This window comes from Haliotis rufescens, unplaced genomic scaffold (genome assembly GCF_023055435.1).
Source record: "Haliotis rufescens isolate VD_foot unplaced genomic scaffold, xgHalRufe1.0.p SCAF_19, whole genome shotgun sequence".
In the NCBI taxonomy this organism is placed as follows: Eukaryota; Metazoa; Mollusca; class Gastropoda; order Lepetellida; family Haliotidae; genus Haliotis; species Haliotis rufescens.
The window spans coordinates 20,622,211-20,643,123 of record NW_025963879.1 but is presented as its reverse complement, the minus strand read 5'-3'; the positions used below and the strand labels follow the sequence as shown (position 1 = coordinate 20,643,123).

The 20,913-nt window shown below is 38.8% G+C and overlaps 1 protein-coding gene across 7 annotated transcripts in view; it reads right to left on the bottom strand.

Moving 5' to 3' along the window:
* Positions 1 to 2,264: 2,264 nt before the first annotated feature.
* LOC124112856 (protein fantom-like) overlaps positions 2,265 to 20,913 on the bottom strand; it is a 61,381-nt gene continuing 42,732 nt past the window's right edge. Inside the window, exons 29-39 of one of the 7 annotated variants that reach the window (XM_046473015.2) lie at positions 20,436 to 20,604; positions 18,845 to 18,973; positions 17,711 to 17,845; positions 14,097 to 14,150; positions 10,706 to 10,734; positions 9,769 to 9,811; positions 7,645 to 7,847; positions 6,464 to 6,653; positions 5,568 to 5,652; positions 3,840 to 3,973; positions 2,265 to 3,448 (exon numbers count right to left, since the gene is read on the bottom strand). In XM_046473015.2, the coding sequence (XP_046328971.2) occupies positions 3,336 to 3,448; positions 3,840 to 3,973; positions 5,568 to 5,652; positions 6,464 to 6,653; positions 7,645 to 7,847; positions 9,769 to 9,811; positions 10,706 to 10,734; positions 14,097 to 14,150; positions 17,711 to 17,845; positions 18,845 to 18,973; positions 20,436 to 20,604 (1,284 nt within the window). In that variant the 3' untranslated portion in view covers positions 2,265 to 3,335. The remainder of the gene's footprint in view (positions 3,449 to 3,839; positions 3,974 to 5,567; positions 5,653 to 6,463; positions 6,654 to 7,644; positions 7,848 to 9,768; positions 9,812 to 10,705; positions 10,735 to 14,096; positions 14,151 to 17,710; positions 17,846 to 18,844; positions 18,974 to 20,435; positions 20,605 to 20,913) is intronic. The other 6 variants (XM_046473017.2, XM_046473019.2, XM_046473018.2 and 3 more) reach the window with 6 other exon arrangements.

The following is a 20,913-nucleotide window of genomic DNA, read 5'->3' as shown; positions in this document are numbered from 1 at the left end:
ATTCTACTGGGCCCCATGGCGGGGGATAGTGATGACATTGTTTTCTTGTTGATCACTGATTTGTTCCGATTGGACTGTCCAAATTTTTCTGTAACTTTTCTGACTAGTGCAAATTTCCCTAGTACTTTAAGTCAAAAGGTTTGTTTGCTGTAAAGGGAAGATCTCAAAACTAATGACCCAGTAAACAACTACTTGCCAAATTACATTCCCCCATGAACAGAGGAAGAAATCAATCTACTGGTTTTTGTGTGTTGAATGGCACCAGAGCCAGACTTATTTGTTTGTTTGTTGTTTAATGCTGCTCTCAGCAATATTCCAGTTATATGACGGCAGCGGTCTGTAAATAATCGAGTCTGGACCAGACAATCCAGTGATTGACATCACGAGCATTGATCCATGCAATTGGGATACGGTGATTGCCTCAACCAAGTCAGCAAAGCCTGACCACCCGATCCCGTTATTTGCCTCTTGCGATAAGCATAGTCACCTTTTAAAGCAAGCATGGGTTGCTGAAGACCTATTCTAACCCCGATCTTCACGGGTGTCTAGACTTGTAATCATGGTAATCACATGATACTGTGAACTCTTAAACATACATCAACAAGGCTTTTGTTGACCACAGAAACAACTGCTGTCAATCTCATTAAAATCAGATATTTTACTCCAATAGCAATAACTCTCTGCATCAAGATCTGACGAAGGATGTGTGGGTTTTTGAGCCAATCAGGTGTCAGCTTTCAAACACAATTTAATCTTCATTTCTTTCCCACTCAATTCAGAAATTCCAATCTTTGCAAATGAAAACTGCCACAGAAAACAAATATTCCATCTGTAGTACACCCTTTCGGATGTAGATGCCATGCCAATCAATGACAGGAAGTATAAAATATCCTCAACATAATGGTGTGGCTTTATTTTTTTTTAATTGCCTCTTGCAGATTATGTTCATTTTTTTAGATTCTGCATACCAAGAATTAAGACACCTTGGCTAATCAGAACATTCACCTGACATAACGTCCAAGGGAGGTACCTCAGATCTTCATGCAGAAAAGTATCATCAGCAAAACATCTGATTTTTATGAGATTGCAACTGCTGTATTACCAAAGTGACTTTTTACAATGATTACATCATATTTTTGCACATGGGACTATTAGTCTTGTCAGAAGATAGCTTTGAGGTTAATGTCTTGTACATTGAACTAGATGTGTGGCAGTGAACTGAAATAATAAGGACTTAGCTCATCTGGTCATTGTTTGATAATTACAGTATTGGATAATTATGGTGAGAGAGTGACTAAGGTTGTCTAAAAGCTGCTTCAACAGTGTTTCACTCGTCATCTTTATGTATACTACTCAACAGAAGTTAAACAACAAACTTATTAATGTGACTACAGTTAATCTGTCATGGTTGGTGGGTATAACAACAGAGAATCCGCTTGTGGACATTGTTTAACTTCTTTTGAGTAGTATAGCAGGATTGACGTAATTGACTCCTTGTGTAGATGTTGACCACTATTGTGAAACACATTGACAAACCAAGATGATAAACTGGAAGAATCTGAGATTCAAACCCACAGCATATCCTCACATAGCTAAGGGACACAACTCCGCAGAGAAGTTTGGTGCCTTACACCACTGGGTCAACCATGGTCCCCAATGTGAAGAGTCTAGAAATCACAACACAATGCCATACATATCTATAGATGTTTATTATATAAAGGCAAATTTACTTTATTCATACAAAATTAAGGGCACTGTTTGTTACAATCCATCTGCACGAACCTGGAGTCACTATCTACACTTGTATTACACAACAATAACAACAGTCTCTACTGAACATAAAAATTCAGAAATTAACACCACATGTCAAAATGCAGAAGTGTTAAAAATAATGATACTAAAAATTTGTCTACTGGAGGGAACACTACTTACAGAAACATTACATAGGACGGTATCAGGTTTCATACAGCTTTAACTGTGTATCACAGACAACAATAAATAGATCTTTATACAATATATGGCTACATTACATATCACAGACAACAGTATAAGACACTTCTGTACAATATGTATGAGAAAGGCACACACTGTTTTACTGTCACTAAAAGAGTGGGTGAGTGAGTTGGGTTTAACGCCCTTTTTACCAGTATTCCAGTTATATCCCGTCGTGTCAGCTTAATGTGGGAGGAAAGCCAGAAGTGATGCAGGTCTCAGACGTTAACCACTTCGGTGAAACCCATGAGCACGGGTATGGTGCCCACAAACCTAGAAACATATGGGGTGAACCAGGATTCGAACTCACAATCATAGGTTTCTGGCGTGCCCAAGGGACGCAACTCTACACAGGGAATTGTGGCACCTTAGACGTCTGGGCCACCCGTGCCCCTGTCACAAAAGGAACAGTGGACTGGCCTGATATTGTGGCAAATATAGATGCATTCAAAATGTGTGAAATAGTTTCAGATAAACACTTCATATTTATTGAATGTTTAGATTAATGCAGTATCTGATAGCACTGTTATGAGACTAGTGGATCTTAAATCCCGAATGGACTCTGCACTATGTATGCCAGTGAAATGCAGCAAAATAATATCATTCCTATAGTGTCTACTGCAATACACTGTCAACTCAGAATATTGTCTTGCATTTGTGGTGTTTCTTCAGACATTGAAGCTAATGACATAACAGTGGTCTCTGATGTCCTGTATATTTCTTCTGCAATCAGATATGTTCAGTCAATGTTTCAGTGACATTCAGATATGTTTAGTCCTTGTTTCAGTGACATTCAGATATGTTTAGTCCATGTTTCAGTGACATTCATGTACAGTACATTTCTATAGCCATCAGACATGTCCAATACATTGTTTCAGTGTCACTCCTCTGTTTGAAGCACGTTTCAGTGACATTCACATATGTTCAGTCCATGTTTCAGTGACATTCACTTATGTTCAGTCCATGTTTCAGTGACATTTACATATGTTCCGTCCATGTTTTCAGATATGTTCAGTCCATTTTTCAGTGACACATATTCATGTACAGTACATTTCTATAGCCATCAGATATGCCCAATACATTGTTACAGTGGCAGTCCTCTGCGTGATGCAAGTTTCAATCATGTTCAGTCCATGTTTCAGTGACATTCATTCATGTGAAGCACAATTCAGTCATGTTCAGTCCATGTTTCAGTGACATTCATTCATGTGAAGCACATTTCAGTCAAGTTCAGTATAAAGTTTATATGACATTCATTCATGTACAGTACATTTCTACAGCCATCTGACACGTTCAGGACAAAGTTCCAGTGGCGTTCACTCATTAGCTCAGCTGGGTTGAGTTCAGTATGTGCCCTCCACCTGCATCTCTCTCTCCACGGCCTCCAGAGCTGACAGACATTCCACCGTCAGGTTCATCTGGCCGATCACCTTCGTCTCATCATTCACGTCCAGAACTGAAATGTACAAATGAAAACAAGGATGAAACACATGTTTGTTGTTTAACGCTGCACTCAGCAATATTCCAGCTATATGGCGGCAGTCTGTAAATAATCGAGTCTGGACCAGACAATCCAGTGACTGACATCAAGAGCATCGATCTACGCAATTGGGATACGGTGACATGCTTCATGCATTAAACAACAAACAAACAAACAAAAAAACACTTTAGGTAAACCTATTAGGATGGGTATGGTGCCGACAAACCAATCGTCATAATCTGGGTGAACCTGTGATCTGAACCTCTTATCAAGGCACACCAACTCTGCACAGCAGTGCCTTAGATGACTGTCCCACCCATGCCCACTCAATATATCTAAAGCCACATGACTCCTGCGAGATACTCACTGTCCATATCTGTATCCTTGACATCCTTCTTCTTAAGTAGAATGTCCTTGACACTGACATAGACCACGCCCACATCCTCGCAGTCAGCATCCTGGTCATCCTCCGGTGGTTCACTCACCAAGGTGAACCTGATCCTGAATAGACAGTTAGAGTTAGAGTGAGTTTGGTTTAATGCCGCTCTGAACAGTTTTTCAGTTATATCATGGCACCTTAGCTTCATGTGGGAGGAAAGCCTGAAGCTAGCAGGTCTTACACATTTACCACTTTGGTGAAATCCATGGGCATCTGTATGGCGCTGACAAACTGAGAAACATTTTCAGGGCGAACTGGATTTGAACCAACAATCATAAGTTTCAGGTACGCCAAAGGGACGCAACTCTGCACAGCAAATTGCTGCGGCAAAATGACATGGCCACTTGTGCCCCCATAGAGAATGTACGGTACATTATTTTTTGAGAAATGTTGGTGAGAAATAAAAATTACAATGGTTAAGTTAAAACAATAGTGATTCAGTCAACTTTTATAGATTGGAGTGCAAACACATTTTCAACATTGTAGCATGAAAAATGTGTTACAAATGGTTTGACTGTTTATATATTGCCTGAAAAAAGAAATGATCATGACTTCAGCTTACTCCATTACTTATGAACTACAAGGACAAGATTGTATGGAAGATCAACATTTCAGCGTAGCTTCTACACCGTTATCAAGCAAGTGATCAACAGAGTGATCTTGTTTCATTCCATGCTTCACCCATCCATGTACAACTTCAATCACTTTAATTCTTCCAGATAATCCCCTGTGAAAACTACTTCAAGTAGTTCCTTGCATATTGTGTCAATGGTGCCAGTGAACAGGGTTTCAGGTCAGTTGATTGTCATTCAAAATGTCCCAAGTGAGTAATTATTGCTTAACACCACATCAGCAATCTTGCAGCCATACACGACTATCCAAATGTCTTGAAGATAGTTTTAGAATTAGCAATGTTTTTGAAGAATGTCCAATCAAATGTTGATAAATTCATAAATATATCCTCATGCCATTTGTCTGTTGCAAAATCACTGCTATAAATATATGCTTCCCATAAGAGATAGGGACCCAGTTCATTCTACTCCATTGTTTTACACTCTACTTATATGAATAAAACTCAGGCCTAAATCTTATTTATGACCATCTATTACATTCACTATTAAGAAACAGAACACTACCATACTCACATTGTATGCCACATACTGTATTTGACGTAATAAGCGCCTATAGCGATATTTGCTAATATATTGGCTCGTGAACCATCCCAATTAGAACCCCTCCCAACTGATCAATGTACACAAGACTTATTTATTCGTGTATAATACACACTCGTGTGTTATTATGCACCCTTAATTATGGGCAATTAAATTCTGGAAAATATATCTGTCATGTATGATTCGCACACACTTTTCTTTCGTCTCATTTCAGACTGTCAGCATAAACTACAAAATTTACAATCTTTCACCTGTTTTTTTTTCTTACCAAAATTATATTCTAATAAGAGCCCCATATTTCTAATTTTGAGAGCACCCTGGGTGCTTATTACATCGAATACGGTACTTGATAATTGTGTTACAACAAACCAAGAAACATTTTACACAGAAATGTCTCTATAATACAGAAGCTGATCATCAGTTACATTTCCAACTTCTAAATGCCACACAAAGACCATGTACCAAGACATAGAGAGACACTCACTTTCCTCCATCTGGATCATCAGGCAGCAACATACTGGCCAGGTACTGCCTCCTCTCATAGTTCTTCTCCATGTCCACCTGTATAGCTGTGGACAGAGAACATCTCTCAGTAACAATATTCTAGAAGCACTGGTTCCTGAAATCTTTCTTATGTTGTTTGTTGTTTTACCGACAAATTGGCAAACGTCAGACCTGTGGTTGATATTTTGAGCCACTACCAATGTCATCAGTACCTGATGACACACACTCAACCAAGTCATTGAGCTTTTCAAACCAATATATTTTAGTCACCTCTCCGAACACACCCTCAACCAACATTGAGCTTTTCAACCCAATATATTTTAGTCACCTCTCCCAACACACACTCAACCAACATTGAGCTTTTCAACCCAATATATTTTAGTCACCTCTCCCAACACACACTCAACCAACATTGAGCTTTTCAACCCAATATATTTTCGTCACCTCTCCCAACACACACTCAACCAAGTCATTGAGTTTTTCAACCCAATATATTTTAGTCACCTCTCCCAACACACACTCAACCAAATCATTGAGCTTTTCAACCCAATATATTTTCGTCACCTCTCCCAACACACCCTCAACCAAATCATTGAGCTTTTCAACCCAATATATTTTAGTCACCTCTCCCAACAAGCAACTAAATATTTAACCTGGGTCCCCACTAGATGAGAGTGAAGTGGGTATAACACTGCTCCGAACAGTAGTCAATGTCTTTGACCTGTTCCTCCTTACAAATGAAGGATGGCGAAATCATAGTTGTATCTCTTATTGCTAAATAAATAAATAACAAAGAACTTGTCAATGATTAATCAGTCTTGAGTTTTTTCTTTTTGAAATTGATTAAGAGGCACATGACTATTCGTGAGTACTGACTTTTGGTGAAGTTGTACGTGATCTGCTGGTATGGCTTGGGTTTGGGCAGTGAGAAGGGAGTCTCCGTCTCCTGGGGGTCCAGGCCGAGGAACTTGTACTCCACGAACAGCTGCTTGATGTTGTCCCGGAACATGATGGCGCAGTCCTCCTCCAGGGTCAGGTTGGAGATGATGACTGTGACGGTGTTACCCTGCAACACATCATGTCTGTAGTTGCAGCGGTGTGTATGAGATGTGTCAGTGAGTTGGGTTCAACGCAGCATTGAACAGCAGTGGTGAAACCCATGAGTACATGTCTGGTGCTGACAAACCCAGAATCATAATCAGGGTAAATCTGGGATTCGAACTGTGGTGGAGGCCATATTGAACAAATTCAGGTGATTTCATTAATGGGAACAAGCATGTAGCTTCAATGGCCCAATGATTATCACTGTTCCAGCAGTCTATCATGGTATCTATGGTATGGTACTCACTGTTCAAGCAGTCTATCATGGTATCTATCGTATCGTACTCATTGTTCAAGGAGTCTATCATGGTATCTATGGTATGGTACTCACTGTTCCAGCAGTCTATCATGGTATCTATGGTATGATACTAACTGTTCCAGCAGTCTATCATGGTATCTATGGTATGGTACTCACTGTTCAAGCAGTCTATCATTGTATCTATGGTATGGTACTCACTGTTCAAGCAGTCTATCATTGTATCTATGGTATGGTACTATGCATAGTCCTATCGAAATCACGTAACGAAATTGACATCCGGTTCGTAAACTGCCGTGCAGATTTTGGGCGATCGCAGGATTTGCAAGGCATGTCTACCGTCAATTTCACCGTCAACATATATATTCCAAATCTTTTCATGTTTTTAGACAAGGTGCTCATGTGATTTGAATTTGATGCACTATGCGAAGTAAGACCTGTTTTATTACAATGAAGATCTTTATTATAGATCAGATCGTCTTTACTCGGCGCCGCCATTTTATTTGAAGCAATTGCAAGTGATAAGAGAGGTGGAATCTGACTGGTCAATAGAAGGGACATAGAAGGGACATAATTCGTAATAGCCACTGGTGGCTCTGGTCGAACCCAGAAATCACAGCCTAGTTTGGCAAGGGTGGAAACTGGACTTTCACAGTCAGTTAACTCCCCTGACTCGGGAAGATGAAGGTATGGTACTCACTGGCTTAGCAGCTCTGATCTTCCTCTTGGATGGCAATGATTTGATCATCACAAGTCCTTCACTGTCTGATTCTATCTTTGGTGGCTCTGACTCCGACTCGGACACCTTCTCTGATGGTGGTGAGGAATGTACCCCAGGCTGTGTTTCTGTCAGCGTGTTGCCCTGACTCTCCAGTTCTTCAGTAATCTCTTCATCAATCGACTCTGTCAACATGACAAATGTAGGAGTGCTTACAACAGTCAGAAATATTACTTTGGCCTGGAATGCATGGCATATTGGCCAGGAGTGGGACAAAACAGAATGGTGTAGAAATACAACTGCAGGCAGGGGAAAACATGTCTTCCCTTGTATTAAAGTGTGATTGAGTGAGTGAGTTGGGTATGACGCCGCTTTTAACAGTATTCCAGTTATATCGCGGCGTGTCAGCTTAATGTGGGAGGAAAGCCCGAAGTGATGCAGGTCTCAGATGTTTACCACTTCGGTGAAACCCACAAGCACGGGTATGGTGCTGACAAACCTAGAAACATAATCGGGGTGAATTGGGATTCAAACCTACAATCATAGGTTTCTGACGTGTCCGAAGGGATGCAACTCTGCACAGTGAATCGCGGCACCTTAGACGACTGGGCCACCCGTGCCCCTCCTTGTATTAAAGGTGGCGAGGTGAACAAACACTGGTAGCCTACCTCCAAATATCCTACAAGCATGTGACAAATTAAAGGAAGACACCAAAAGTGACCTAAAGTGACATATGACCTGAGGAGGTCACAATGCAATTCCTGTTCTGCATACAATAGTAGGGCTTATGAGTAAAAAGAATAATGTGGTGCTAAACAACAGCACAATAATATACGCCTAGTTGTGGGACAAGCAGTTCTTGGCATGAACGCCTTATTACCTTATCCTGTCATTCAAAGGAATTTCACACACATTCAGCCAAGTCAAAACTGAGAGTCGGTCTTCTAAACTGATCAGTTAAATATGTTCCAGATCTCTGACCTGTGGAGCACTGCCAGATCATTTAAAACCAATTTTGCCCCAAGGCATTCAACTTAGCTTTGTATGAGGCTGAATTTCAGGTTTGTTAAATTATCAGCATTCGTCACCACTAGCCCCTTTCCGTAACCTGCAAGAAGACTCGTCCCCCTATCGATGAATGTTATGTGCGACAAACCAATCAGTATGCGATTTCAAGTTCTTCGTCCAAGAATCCCTCAGAAATAAATTTTGATTATACATATGTCTTGCATCTAAATATATACCCAAAATACAGTTAAATGTGTTCAATCATACTGTATGATTCCACATGTTCCGATGTGCTTTAAATTGCATCTGAAATATATATAATATGTGGGGAAATATATGTGAACCATTACGCAACAAGTTGACAATTGTTTTAGGTATGCTCGTTTGCGCTCAGACGGAACCCGGTCGCAAAAATTGGCCATGAGAGGGGCCCGAGTTGCTATTCGGCTCGTCCCGGAATAACACGAGTTGGTCACGAATGTTAAGGTCAGATTATGATTGACTATTTTCCTGATTGTAATTTATTGACAAGTTACTCATGCTTCAGTGGAATTCACCTACGTCTGTGTCAAAACTTTAGAGTGTTCATAAATTTTCTTTGATTTTGCCTACTTTGCATTATCAGCATTGCCTTGATAACCAACAGATGTGGCAGAAACAGATGTGGAAGGTCACACTTGGTATGTCTAGTAAGCATTAAGACGGGTCACGTCACTGATGACCATTGTTATTGTATTAATGCTCCATTGTGATCATCATGAGAATAGACAAAATATACCTTGCTTCGATGCTAAAATGGTGGATTTTAGGGTGTGTAAAAAACAGATAAATAGCTTTTGTTTAATTTAACAATTATCTTACAACTAGTTTCAAAATGTATGTAACTTTGCTTTGTTGGATGAAGTTTGAAACAACTTGTAAGATAAATGGTATCTGATAGCCACTTGTGTAGTAATCACTGTATACACAGGGCTTTCTCCTGTACAACTTATGTCTTAAATAAGGGGTCCCAGCTCTGTTTCTGAGGGAATATGAAATATAAGTTTACAAAACATCCTAAGGTAGAAAACTGTTTTAGCGATAATCAACCTCACTCACCTTCATCTTCAAACATTGTGTCATCCATCGGCTTCGGAGATTGCTGAAAACACAACCTCTGGCAGTCATAAATCTAAATCCAGCCAACAGTGGATACAACCAAGTTTGGTTATAGTGATTCTTTCTCACTGATCCAGGATATTATACATCCTTTCTGTTTTGATAAATTCCCTGGACACATCCAACACCATAGCATGGTTTTAGAGTGAGTGAGTGAGTGAGTGAGTAAGTTGGGTTTAATGCCACTTTAAACAGTATTCCAGTTACATCACGGCATGTCAGCTTAATGTGGGAGGAAAGCCTGAAGTGATGCAGGTCTCAGACGTTTACCACTTCGGTGAAACCCACGAGCACAGGTATGGTGCTGACAAACCTAGAAACATAATCAGAGTGAACCAGGATTCGAACCCACAATTATAGGTTTCTGGCATGCCTAAGGGAAGCAACTCTGCACAGCGAATCGCTGTGCCTTAGATGACTGGGCCACCTGTGACCCCACATGGTTTTAGAAGGGATGTAGCCATTCCAACTTCGTTCCAAAATTCAATTCCAAAATGAAGCTCTGTTGGCAAATTGGTCAAAGATCTAATGGAGATTAATCAATTAGACAATTCTGATCCATCAATAGCTGACTTGGAACAAAAGCAAATGAGGAATCCTTGCAAATAATCTCGAAGTGACTGTGACATAAAAATGGATGTCACCTAATATTACAGCAATATTTTAATGGTAAATTCCATGCCAAAAGGCATTTATCAAAAAACAAATGAGTACAGTCTTACACCTTTAGTAATATTCAAGCAATATCACCAAAGATAGGTTTATAGGTTCATGGAATCATAATCAGAAGTTTGGCATGATGAGCTGATGCCATAACGACTGGGCTACCCTCATTAAAAACTCTATACACGATTTCAAGGAAATATAAAGAGCATACCTTAGGAGTTACCTCTCCTGCTTTGGAATCTGAAAGAAACAACATACTTTATAGTGTCAGTAAACATCAAGGTAACAGTCACAACAACACTGTTGCATTTTGACCAAGCTGAAAGGTGTGGATTTGGGACATTATAAATATGCACATCATTATTATTATTATTATTATTATTGCAATGTTTATATACTTTCAAATATCAGCATATATAACAAATAAAATATCTTTAATTTATCACTGATTATCATCTATTTTCATACATTACCATTTATCGGTTTCATTAAAATTTCTTACATGTGGTTAATTGTTGACATTTCTTTCTCAGCTTTACTTTTATTAATGCTATGATATTAATAATTATTTCCTATTTGAAGACTAAAACATTATTATACTGAACTCCATCTGAAAAAAATGTACAAATCATAAAAGACATGATAGTAATGTTATTGTACCTGTACCACATCGCATGTCACAATACCATGGAGTTAGTACAGTTAGCGTACAGCTACTCTAGGCAGACAGTTAATGTACAGCAATTGAATAAAAGTTGGTTGTCATATGTACAGTTAGTAATGTTACAAATTAGAAACAATATTCATACAATACTATACATGTGAAGCGAGACACTGATTGTTATACACAGATGACACAGTCGTGGTAATGGTATGTTAACGTGACATTGTGTCGGGGGTCATCACCAGAGTCAGGACATCCTTGACCACACAGAAGGGGGACATTTCAGATGATGAAAGATGATGTGAGGGTTGATGACAAGTATCAGGAATAGGTGTTTAATTTGATCACCAAAAATAAAATAATTAATGAAGAAAACAACCTTATCTTGAGAGATGTTCAACCACAGTGATGCAACTTGACCAACATTTAGTAGCCCATTCTTTATAGCCACTAGACTGAAGCCTGACTTTAGTCAAATTCTGTTTGGTCTAGTAACCTCAGCTAATAGTAGTCCAATAATAATACTAGTGAGTGAGTTGGGTTTAACACCGCTCTTAAAAGTATTCCAGTTATATCAGCTTAATGTGGGAGGAAAGCCCGAAGTGATGCACGTCTCAGACGTTTACCACTTCATTGAAACCAACGAGCACGGGTATGGTGCTGACAAACCTAGAAACATAATCAGGGCGAAACGGGATTCGAACCCACAATCATAGGTTTCTGGTGTGGCCAAGGGACGCAACTCTGCAGAGCAAATTTTCAGCACCCTAGATGACTGGGCCATCCGTAACTCTAATGTTTTTTATGCTAAGAGCCATGTTCTGAGTAGTATTCTCAGAGTTTTAGGCACATACTGGTAGAGGGAAGTGACAAACATACATTTGTGATTCGTCTAAAGTCACACTCAGCAATTTTCCAGCCTTATGACCAGAAAATCCAGTGAGTGATATTGTGAGCAACAATCTACACTGTGTACAATGGCATATAAACAACCAGGTGTGACTACCAGGGTGCTGTTGTACAAAACAACCTTAGGGCTACGACTGTCGTAAGTCTATGTTAAGGTATGGGAGTTGCGATCACCTTAGCGCTAAGATCCCTTTGTACATAGGCACCCAGATCCATTTGGCTGCATCTTACACCCAGCACAGGTTCCTGGGGACCTATTCCAACCCCAAATCCCCCAAGGAGTATTACCCCTAAATTACTACTTAAACATGTTGAATATTGCCAGCACACAAACTGACTAGAATTGGCAGATTTGTACCAAGTTCAGTCCATGCCAAAGACGTTTGTGTCTGCTGTCTTTAACATTATTTTCAGTCGATCGTAGTGTTATCAAATAGACTATAATCAGCTGAGCTTACTATACCAAACAGAAAATTACTAGACTTGGGCTTCGGACTAGTGGCTAAAGTCGCAGACTGCAAGCTGCATCACTGACCACGATTCAGACACGAACCCAACAATATACATGTATTTTAACTATTCCCTTTCACCACAATATCTGTTATGTCAAGATTAGCTGTATTCCCGAAGCTATGGCTGTTGTGGGTTATTGACATCTAACATTTATTACACATACCAACTTCCCAATGAAAACTCATCACAATTTGTGACATAACTAGGTACTGAAATAAACCTGTTTTTACAAGCATTGAACATGCAGGATTAACTGGCATTTAATAGTTATCACACTAAACTGATGTACAGTATGTTAATAATATTTCACGCCATTCATTGTTTATCAAAATCTATATTCATAAATATATCTCTGTACTCATTTGTTTCAATCATCTTCCCGAGGCAACAGTTACTGACTCTAAAAAAACCTGTTTCCACCATTCCCGAACTAGGCTGGAATTTCTGGGCTCGACCACAGCACCACCATCGGCTATTACGGGTAATGTCCTTTCTGTGTCCCTTCTATTGACCAATCAGATTCCACCTCTCATATCACTTGCATTTGCTTCAAACAAAATGGCACCGCCCAGGGAAGATGATCTGATTAATAATAAAGGATCTATATTGTAATAATTCAGGTCTTACTTCACAAGTGCATCAAATCATGTGAGCACCTTGATTAAAAAACTTGAAAAGATTTGGAAAATATCTGTTGAAGCTAAGTTGACGGTACACATGCTTTGCAAATCCTGCAATTGACCGAAATCTGCACGGCAGTTTTCGAACTGGATGTCAATTTTGACACGCAATTTACATTTGACCATGCATTGACTCGTTAGTCCAGCCAAAACATAAAATAACTCCATAATTCCAGCCTAGTTCAGCAAGGGTGGAAACTGGACTTTTATAGTCAATTAACTCCCTTGCCTCAGGAAGATGGGTTTCAATTAGCTTCTTGGTAGTGTTGAAACCTTTCAAATCAAACATGTTTCAAAATATGTATGGTAAAGGTATGGTTCAATAAAACACTTGTCATTAATTGCCAAACAATGGAGCCATGCAGAAACAACCACTGACCATCACCACCAGAAAAAGAAAATTCATATCAGATATTTGAAAGAATTTGTTTCATTAAAGGCCATAGATCAAATTAAACATGGCAACCACTCAAATTACTTTTCAATTCAATCTGAATTGTATGAGCACAGATTCCAGACAAGCATTTCAAGACACAAGATCACCTGAATTTAATGCCAGGTAAGCTAAAAATACGGGTACCTTAATTTTAGAAAAGCCTATACCATTTTTCTAGCAAAAGGAAGACATTTAATTTCAAAATATACAAATCAATAACCAATGATGGCAATAAAATATGTACACAGCTGATGCTCTGTGACTTGATTGACAGCTGATTGACACATGTCAGTTACAATATGTAGGACGTCCAGGTGCCGGTGCAGCACATGAAGTGTTATTCATGCCCACGTATATAACATAAAGATTACAAGTTGCCCTGCATGCACATGCTTCCTACCACTTCGGGATAATTGTGTCCGCGCCTTGGGTCTGGGGACTGGCTTTCGCTTGCCTAAAACAGGAGTTAACACTGATGTCATAACGGACCAATAGCTTATAGAAAATGGAATGATTTTTCCTCCTTTCTGCCACTGGGTGTAATGACTTCATCAGTAGGAATCAATCAATATCAGAACGATGCTGCTTGTACTGGAATTGATTCCTGAGATTCGCAGGGTGTACAATAATGGTATCTAATACCAAACATGCCTAAGCAACCCAATCATTGACAGTATGTCGCCATGGTAACACTCACAAATACAGACATAACACAAAATTGATTATTTATATCAATTCAAGGTTCCCATCGATTTCAGTGCTTTACACAAAACAGTAATCTTCTACAAAAAGTTTCCCATTCATAATCTGATTTTTCAAAAAGTTGTCTTTACTTTAAGAAGATTTGTTATATCCACCAATATCCATCCATACGTGGATGTTCACAAAACAAGCAGGAGGCAGTGAAAATGACCTTCTAGTTCCTTAAACTCTGAGGCCAGATTTTTTTTCTTATTATTTTCACTTAAAGATTTTTTGCCCAAAACATCAGATAAGTAGGTCAGGAAATGTTATTGTTTTTTATTTCCAATTTTAATTTTTCTTTTTATATTTCTTCTCATGATTGATCATAATTCACCCAGTGTGAAGTTTTAAAATAAATTTTCAACAGGTTGTAAATATAATATTTTTATAAACATTTTACTTATTTTTGGTTGTCAGAATAAAAAACACACTGATTTTCATTTTTTAATCATATTTTCACATTTTAATTTTTGGGAGTTGGTGGATTCGTAAACTAAGTTTTACAAAAAGTCTGGTCTAATTTGAAAGCACATTTTTCAAAAGTGATGACACAAGGAATTAATAATAGGATGCTTACTATAACCTGATCTAAACATTCAGACATTGATGCGAGTGTGCAGATGTTTAATGTACAACAAATAAACAAATGCTGACAGACTGTTTTACAACATGATGTGTGTAAAAAAGATACTTTAGTGCAAATGATAAATGACAAATTTGCTAAATTCTCAAGAAAGTGAAGAAATAATCTGAAAAAGATAATGAAAGTAAAATAATCATGAAATCAATGACTCGGTATGAACATCACATTCAAGGCATCTTGAAAAGCAATGGGAGAAGAACAATACTTAACTACCGTATTCGACATAATAAGCGCCCCGCTCTAATAAGCGCCCACGACAGTATTTGCAAATATATTTGCTAGTGAAAATCCCAATTAGCACCCCTTCCGATTGATCAATGTTCACAAGACTTATTTATTCGCGTACAATACGCACTCGTGTGTTATATGCACCCTTAATTATAGGCAATTAAATTCTAGAAAAATATATCTGTCGTACATAAACATTTCAGGCTGTCAGCATAAACCAATTTAATCTTAGATTTATCTTTCAACTCTGTTTTTTTTCACCAAAATGATATTCTAATAAGAGCCCCCTATTTCTAATTTTATGAGCGCCCTGAGCGCTTATTACATTGAATACGGTAAATGTATAGGCATGAACTAGAAAAACATTTAAAATGTTGTGAGTGATTGAGTGAGTAGGGTATTAAACCACTTGTTGAAATATTCCAGCACTATGTGCCACTGCAGGAGACTGTGCTTCACACATTGTACCCATGTAGGGAGTCATCTGGAACTCACTAAACTCAGATCTTTTACTGAAATATAATATTGTCGGTCGGTTAGCCTTGTGATTAAAGCATTTGATCGTCAAGCCGAAGACATGGGGTCGATTCCAGACATGGGTACAATGTGTGAAGCCCATTTCTGGTGTCCCCGCCGTGATATTGCTGGAATATTGCTAAGAGCGGCGTAAAACCATACTCACTCACTCCATAGAAAGTCACAACAACTGAACGATGAACAAACTTTGATTGTCCTGCATCAATAAAAGATCTTAAAACAATCAGTCAACAATTCCTCATCATTTCTTAACCACCTCATTTTGGAAATTTTGATTTTAACAAAAGAAAACACACACTTAACACAATGGTACCTTTGATGTGTACCTATTAAGTGTAGATGCCATGGAGCTCAGTAACTGCAGGTTGTATAAAATATCAACAAGAGTACAAGAGTGTGGCCTTTATTATTTACATTCGGAACTGGAAGTTTAACTTTGTTTATGAGATACAGAAATCAGGTATTGTCTGTATGCGTCATTCACTCATATCAAGAATGACTGATTTGAAAGTTCTCTTGACATAACCTACAGATCTTTCCACAGAGAGGGATTGTATTGGAGTAGAAACATTTATTAATAAGAATGTAGTGTGACAAGTGACACTTTAACCACTAGTCTAATCCATGGCCCCACCAAATGTGCTGGTAAATTGCAAAATGAAATGGAAAATAGGGACTGACGATACATTTTTATGGAAAACTATAGGACCAATAACGCTAATGACAAACTGGTCATGGTATGCCTGAAATGACCTTATAAAAATTCAGGGTTAGAAATCTATTTTTTAAACCATATGACAAATAAAGTCAGCATCAACATGGCACCAATGGCAGAATTTTGTTATTTTAGTTTACCAGGCATCAAAACAAATTCCAAGATGGATTTTTCCATGTAATTTCGAAACCTGAACCAAAGGTCCATCTCAGCTTTGGAAAAATAATTTTATGTAAAATGGGAAACAATCTATTTAATTTCCTCATTCTAACAACTGTAATAGATAAACAGGTAAAAGAAGAACTAAGACATTAAAATTCAGTAGATAAACTATGACAAATGATCAAATTTGATCAAACACATCTTTCCCATTTTCACACCATCTTCTCCATACACAATGCTTATATCCAACAAAAACAGATGTAACTATCATGAACACTGAAATATGAAGAGAACCTGAAAATGAAACTCTGGAACGGTGAATGTGAGAATACAGACCTTCTAAGGAACTATAGGTCAGGTGCAGAGAATGCATCCTCACTTATCAAGGGTATTAACTTTATTCTGCCTTTATAAATACCCCAGACCCATTCACTACCATTGCTTTGCATTGAGCTTAATTTCAAAGGGACCCAAGAAGATCCGGGTTAGACTAGGTCTTCAGCAACCCATGCTTGTTGAAAGAGGCAGCTATGCTGGTCGTATGAGGCGACTAACGGGATTGGGTGGTCAGACTAGCTGACTTGGTGTATGTCAGCGAATCCCAATTGCGTGGATTGATGCTCATGCGATCAATTCCTGGATTGTCTGGTCCAGAGTTGATTATTTAAAGACCGCCATCACATAGCTGTAATATTGCTGAGTGCGGTGTAAAACAACAAACAAATATTTTGAAAGGCATGACAAAAAATAACCATTCAATCAAATTACAAATTATATTTCCGAGCAAAGTTAGAGAGTATAGATGGACATGGTGAAGTTACTTCTGAAGCGTTGCCATGGCAGCAAATGGGTCCAGGGTATTTATTACTGTAGAACGGTTATAATACCCTGGATAACTGAGGATGAAGTGTGAGTTGAGCGTGCAGATAACTAACAGAACTTCTGCTAACTCAAGCTGGGGACGTAAGCAGCTACAGTTGGTTACCTTCCTCCGACCCCGATTCAATCATCATGTGACGATTACGGGGGGAGGGGGAGGGTTTAGGCTGAAGCTCCTCCCCCTCGGTGTCATCCTCCGTGGTCACATGACCTCCACGATGATCCTGTGAGCCTAGTGGGACTATAAGATGGGAAGGGACTTAACTTCAGAGGTTATTATTAGCACAAAATATTATCATAGATAACAGCTAGTATGCCATAACAAGTGCTTGTTAAGTATTAAAAGTCTCAAAACACAGCAACGTCTTTAAAGGTATCCCTATGATTAAAGAATTAATAATAAATCCTGAAATTCAAAAGCAAACATTTGGAACTATATTTATGCGGGGTTCACACACAGGGTATCAATTTCACATGCAGATAACACATCCTCAAAAACCAGGACTAACATAGCGAACATCCACAACATTAATCAAACAGTATCCATGGTAACTAATGCTGTACACACATGATAACGTAGATGTGCCTGTAACATTTTTAAGAGATGCAAAAAATATTCTAAGCTATTCCACTTAATAAGCTAAAGATATGAAAAATGAGTGTTTTTTTGTGGCTGAGTCTGATTGATCTGAAGCTTTTGAAAAAAATTATTCCAAGAAAATGTGAAGTTATGTACCTTGTGTCTTCCAAGTGTCAATAAAAACAGTTTACATTTTCAGAAGCCTCTTTATCATCTAAATTATGGATGTCTAGTGTGTGTGGAAAAAACAAATAGACTCTGCCTGTTATTTTACTAAAGTTAGTATCATTTCTATAATGTTCTCAACCTAAATTGACAAAATAATACAAGTTCAGCATCAGCTACGATATATATTTAATATGATGCATCTTTAATGTTCGTATTCCTCATCTCATTTGATTCTCAGAACATCCTGATCCCTCGGGATAATAAAGTACTATCTTATCTAACAGTCCCTCCCTATGTCACCTTAGTTTCTATGTGATCACTGGTTTCGGAGGATGGAAGGGTATTAACAGATCATGCAACATGCATATTCAGCTTTAAAGAGATTATTCATTTCCAGAAGAGACTGCAATTTCAAATTACACAGCACCTCCAAATGAATGTGAGTTGACAGACTTGGCGGTGAGAGTACACGACACACAACACCTGACTTACTCATCAGTTCGTCCTCACTGGGATACGTCTGTGGTACCTCAGTGGCCGGTACCGCAGTGGCCAGTACCTCAGTGGCCGGTACCTCATTGGTTGGCACTTCCTCCTCCCCACGCCCACTAGAGTCTACCTCTGTTACCATGGTTACACAATTTTGTTAGGCATACCGTTAAGTATCAACATAGAACTTCACACTTCCAAAATATTCAAATGTGTATGGACCAGGGTGCCGTTGTACAAAGCGATCTTAGCTCTAAGGTGATCTTAACTCCCTGCCTTAACACAGACTTACGACAGTCCTAGCGCTAAGGTTGTTTTGTACGACACCCAGGTGTATTTACATCAGCATTACAATTTTCGATCATCGCAACATTGGATGATATTTACTTAAAAAAGATGTTATTACTTTTGACTCATCTACTTATAGACTTAGCTAGAGACGATCAACATGAGAGAAGTTTCATGATTTTATAACCTTTCAATGGGACATTATGCTTTATCATTACTAAAATATAAAACCGTATTCTGGACATTTTAGATGACATTCATTCAATGTCCTAGAAAATCGACAGATCCAAAATATTGTTACTTTTTTTCAAATTTTTTGTTGTTTCAATTCAGCACTAATTTAATAATAATTTTGGCTTAAATGGTAGACAAAAAAAGTGTTGATACTGTTTTAAAGTGACAGTTGAGTGATGTTGAAATGTTTTCCTAATCAGTTAGTTCAAGTCAGATGATGCTGGATCACAAGGTGTTTTTGATATCTAAAAGCTCAAAGCCAGCAGTTTTTGCCAGCCTCACATAACAACCCAGCACAAACTCTCTGGCACTATATCTACATGCTGTAGTAACACTAGTAGCACCAGTAACACGAGCTAGCACAGAAAAGTCAGTCAACTATTCCAACACTAGCTTTCACAGCATGCTTGTCAGTTAGACTACATCTAAACGCTAGGCTCACAACAACACACTGCAGAACTTTATCACAGGACAACAAAATTTAACTCGGATTTCTCTTGATAAAACACCAAGGACTCAGATTTAATCATTCAATAATTTGTGGCAGGTTGTCTAATCCATGGCAGAAAAGCATGACGCCCATGTTGCATGACGTCATGACATCACATACGCATGTCACTAGCACTAACAAGTGAAATCGAAACACTCCCTCTGTATCCACCAGTTAAGATACTCAAAGTTTCTGAGTTGATTCTTGTCTCCACCTTCAGTATGTCCTGAAGCATGCTCTACTAATCAAAGAATCTGTTTCTAAAATGGGGGTGGTGGGGTGTATGTAAGGTGGTGATATTAATACAAAAACATACTTCTACATTACTGGGTATGCAGGATGTTCGCCATTGACGTGTGAGGCCACTGATTTGAGAACCTGCCATGGATCAAAGTCTCCCTGAGGATCCAAGTCTTACATATGACTTCTGAATGCGTAGTATTGATTGTTTACCGTCATGTTCAACCAGCTAAACAAGACCTACACGACACTGGTCAGCCATGCATAATCCACTACCTATAGAGCTATATGGTTGTGTTGCAGCAACCAGTTGGGTAATGTCTAATACAGTATGTGTCTCACCTCCTGTTTGCTCCTGTACTGAGGAGATGGACTCCGACATTCCTGGCATGAAGCCGGAGACTGCCTGGGACACTGCATCCTGGATCATCGTCTCCTGCTCCTCGTCCTCCATCGTTACAGCGACGGCTGGTATGTTCATCTGGACCTTCCGGCGTGCTGCTGGCTTCGGCTGTCAGCACAAGCGTAAACATGTTCAGACTTAGACTGATGCCCAAATAGTTGATAATTGTGTAAATACGACACAGGCATTTTAAGCAGGGATTATCTAGGATTCCAAACTATGTGTCTTAACAGGCAAATTGGATTCTTTTTACTGTTTTCATTCTTGAAAAATTTAGGAATTCATTCAAATTGGAAGTTTTTAGTCACTCTCTGCAGATTTGGGGCCAAATATCGGCCTATGAGCAGGTCTAGATAAATCCCTGCGGCCAGGGATCGAACTCCCAACGTTCCACTCTCTAGGCAGACACACTATCCA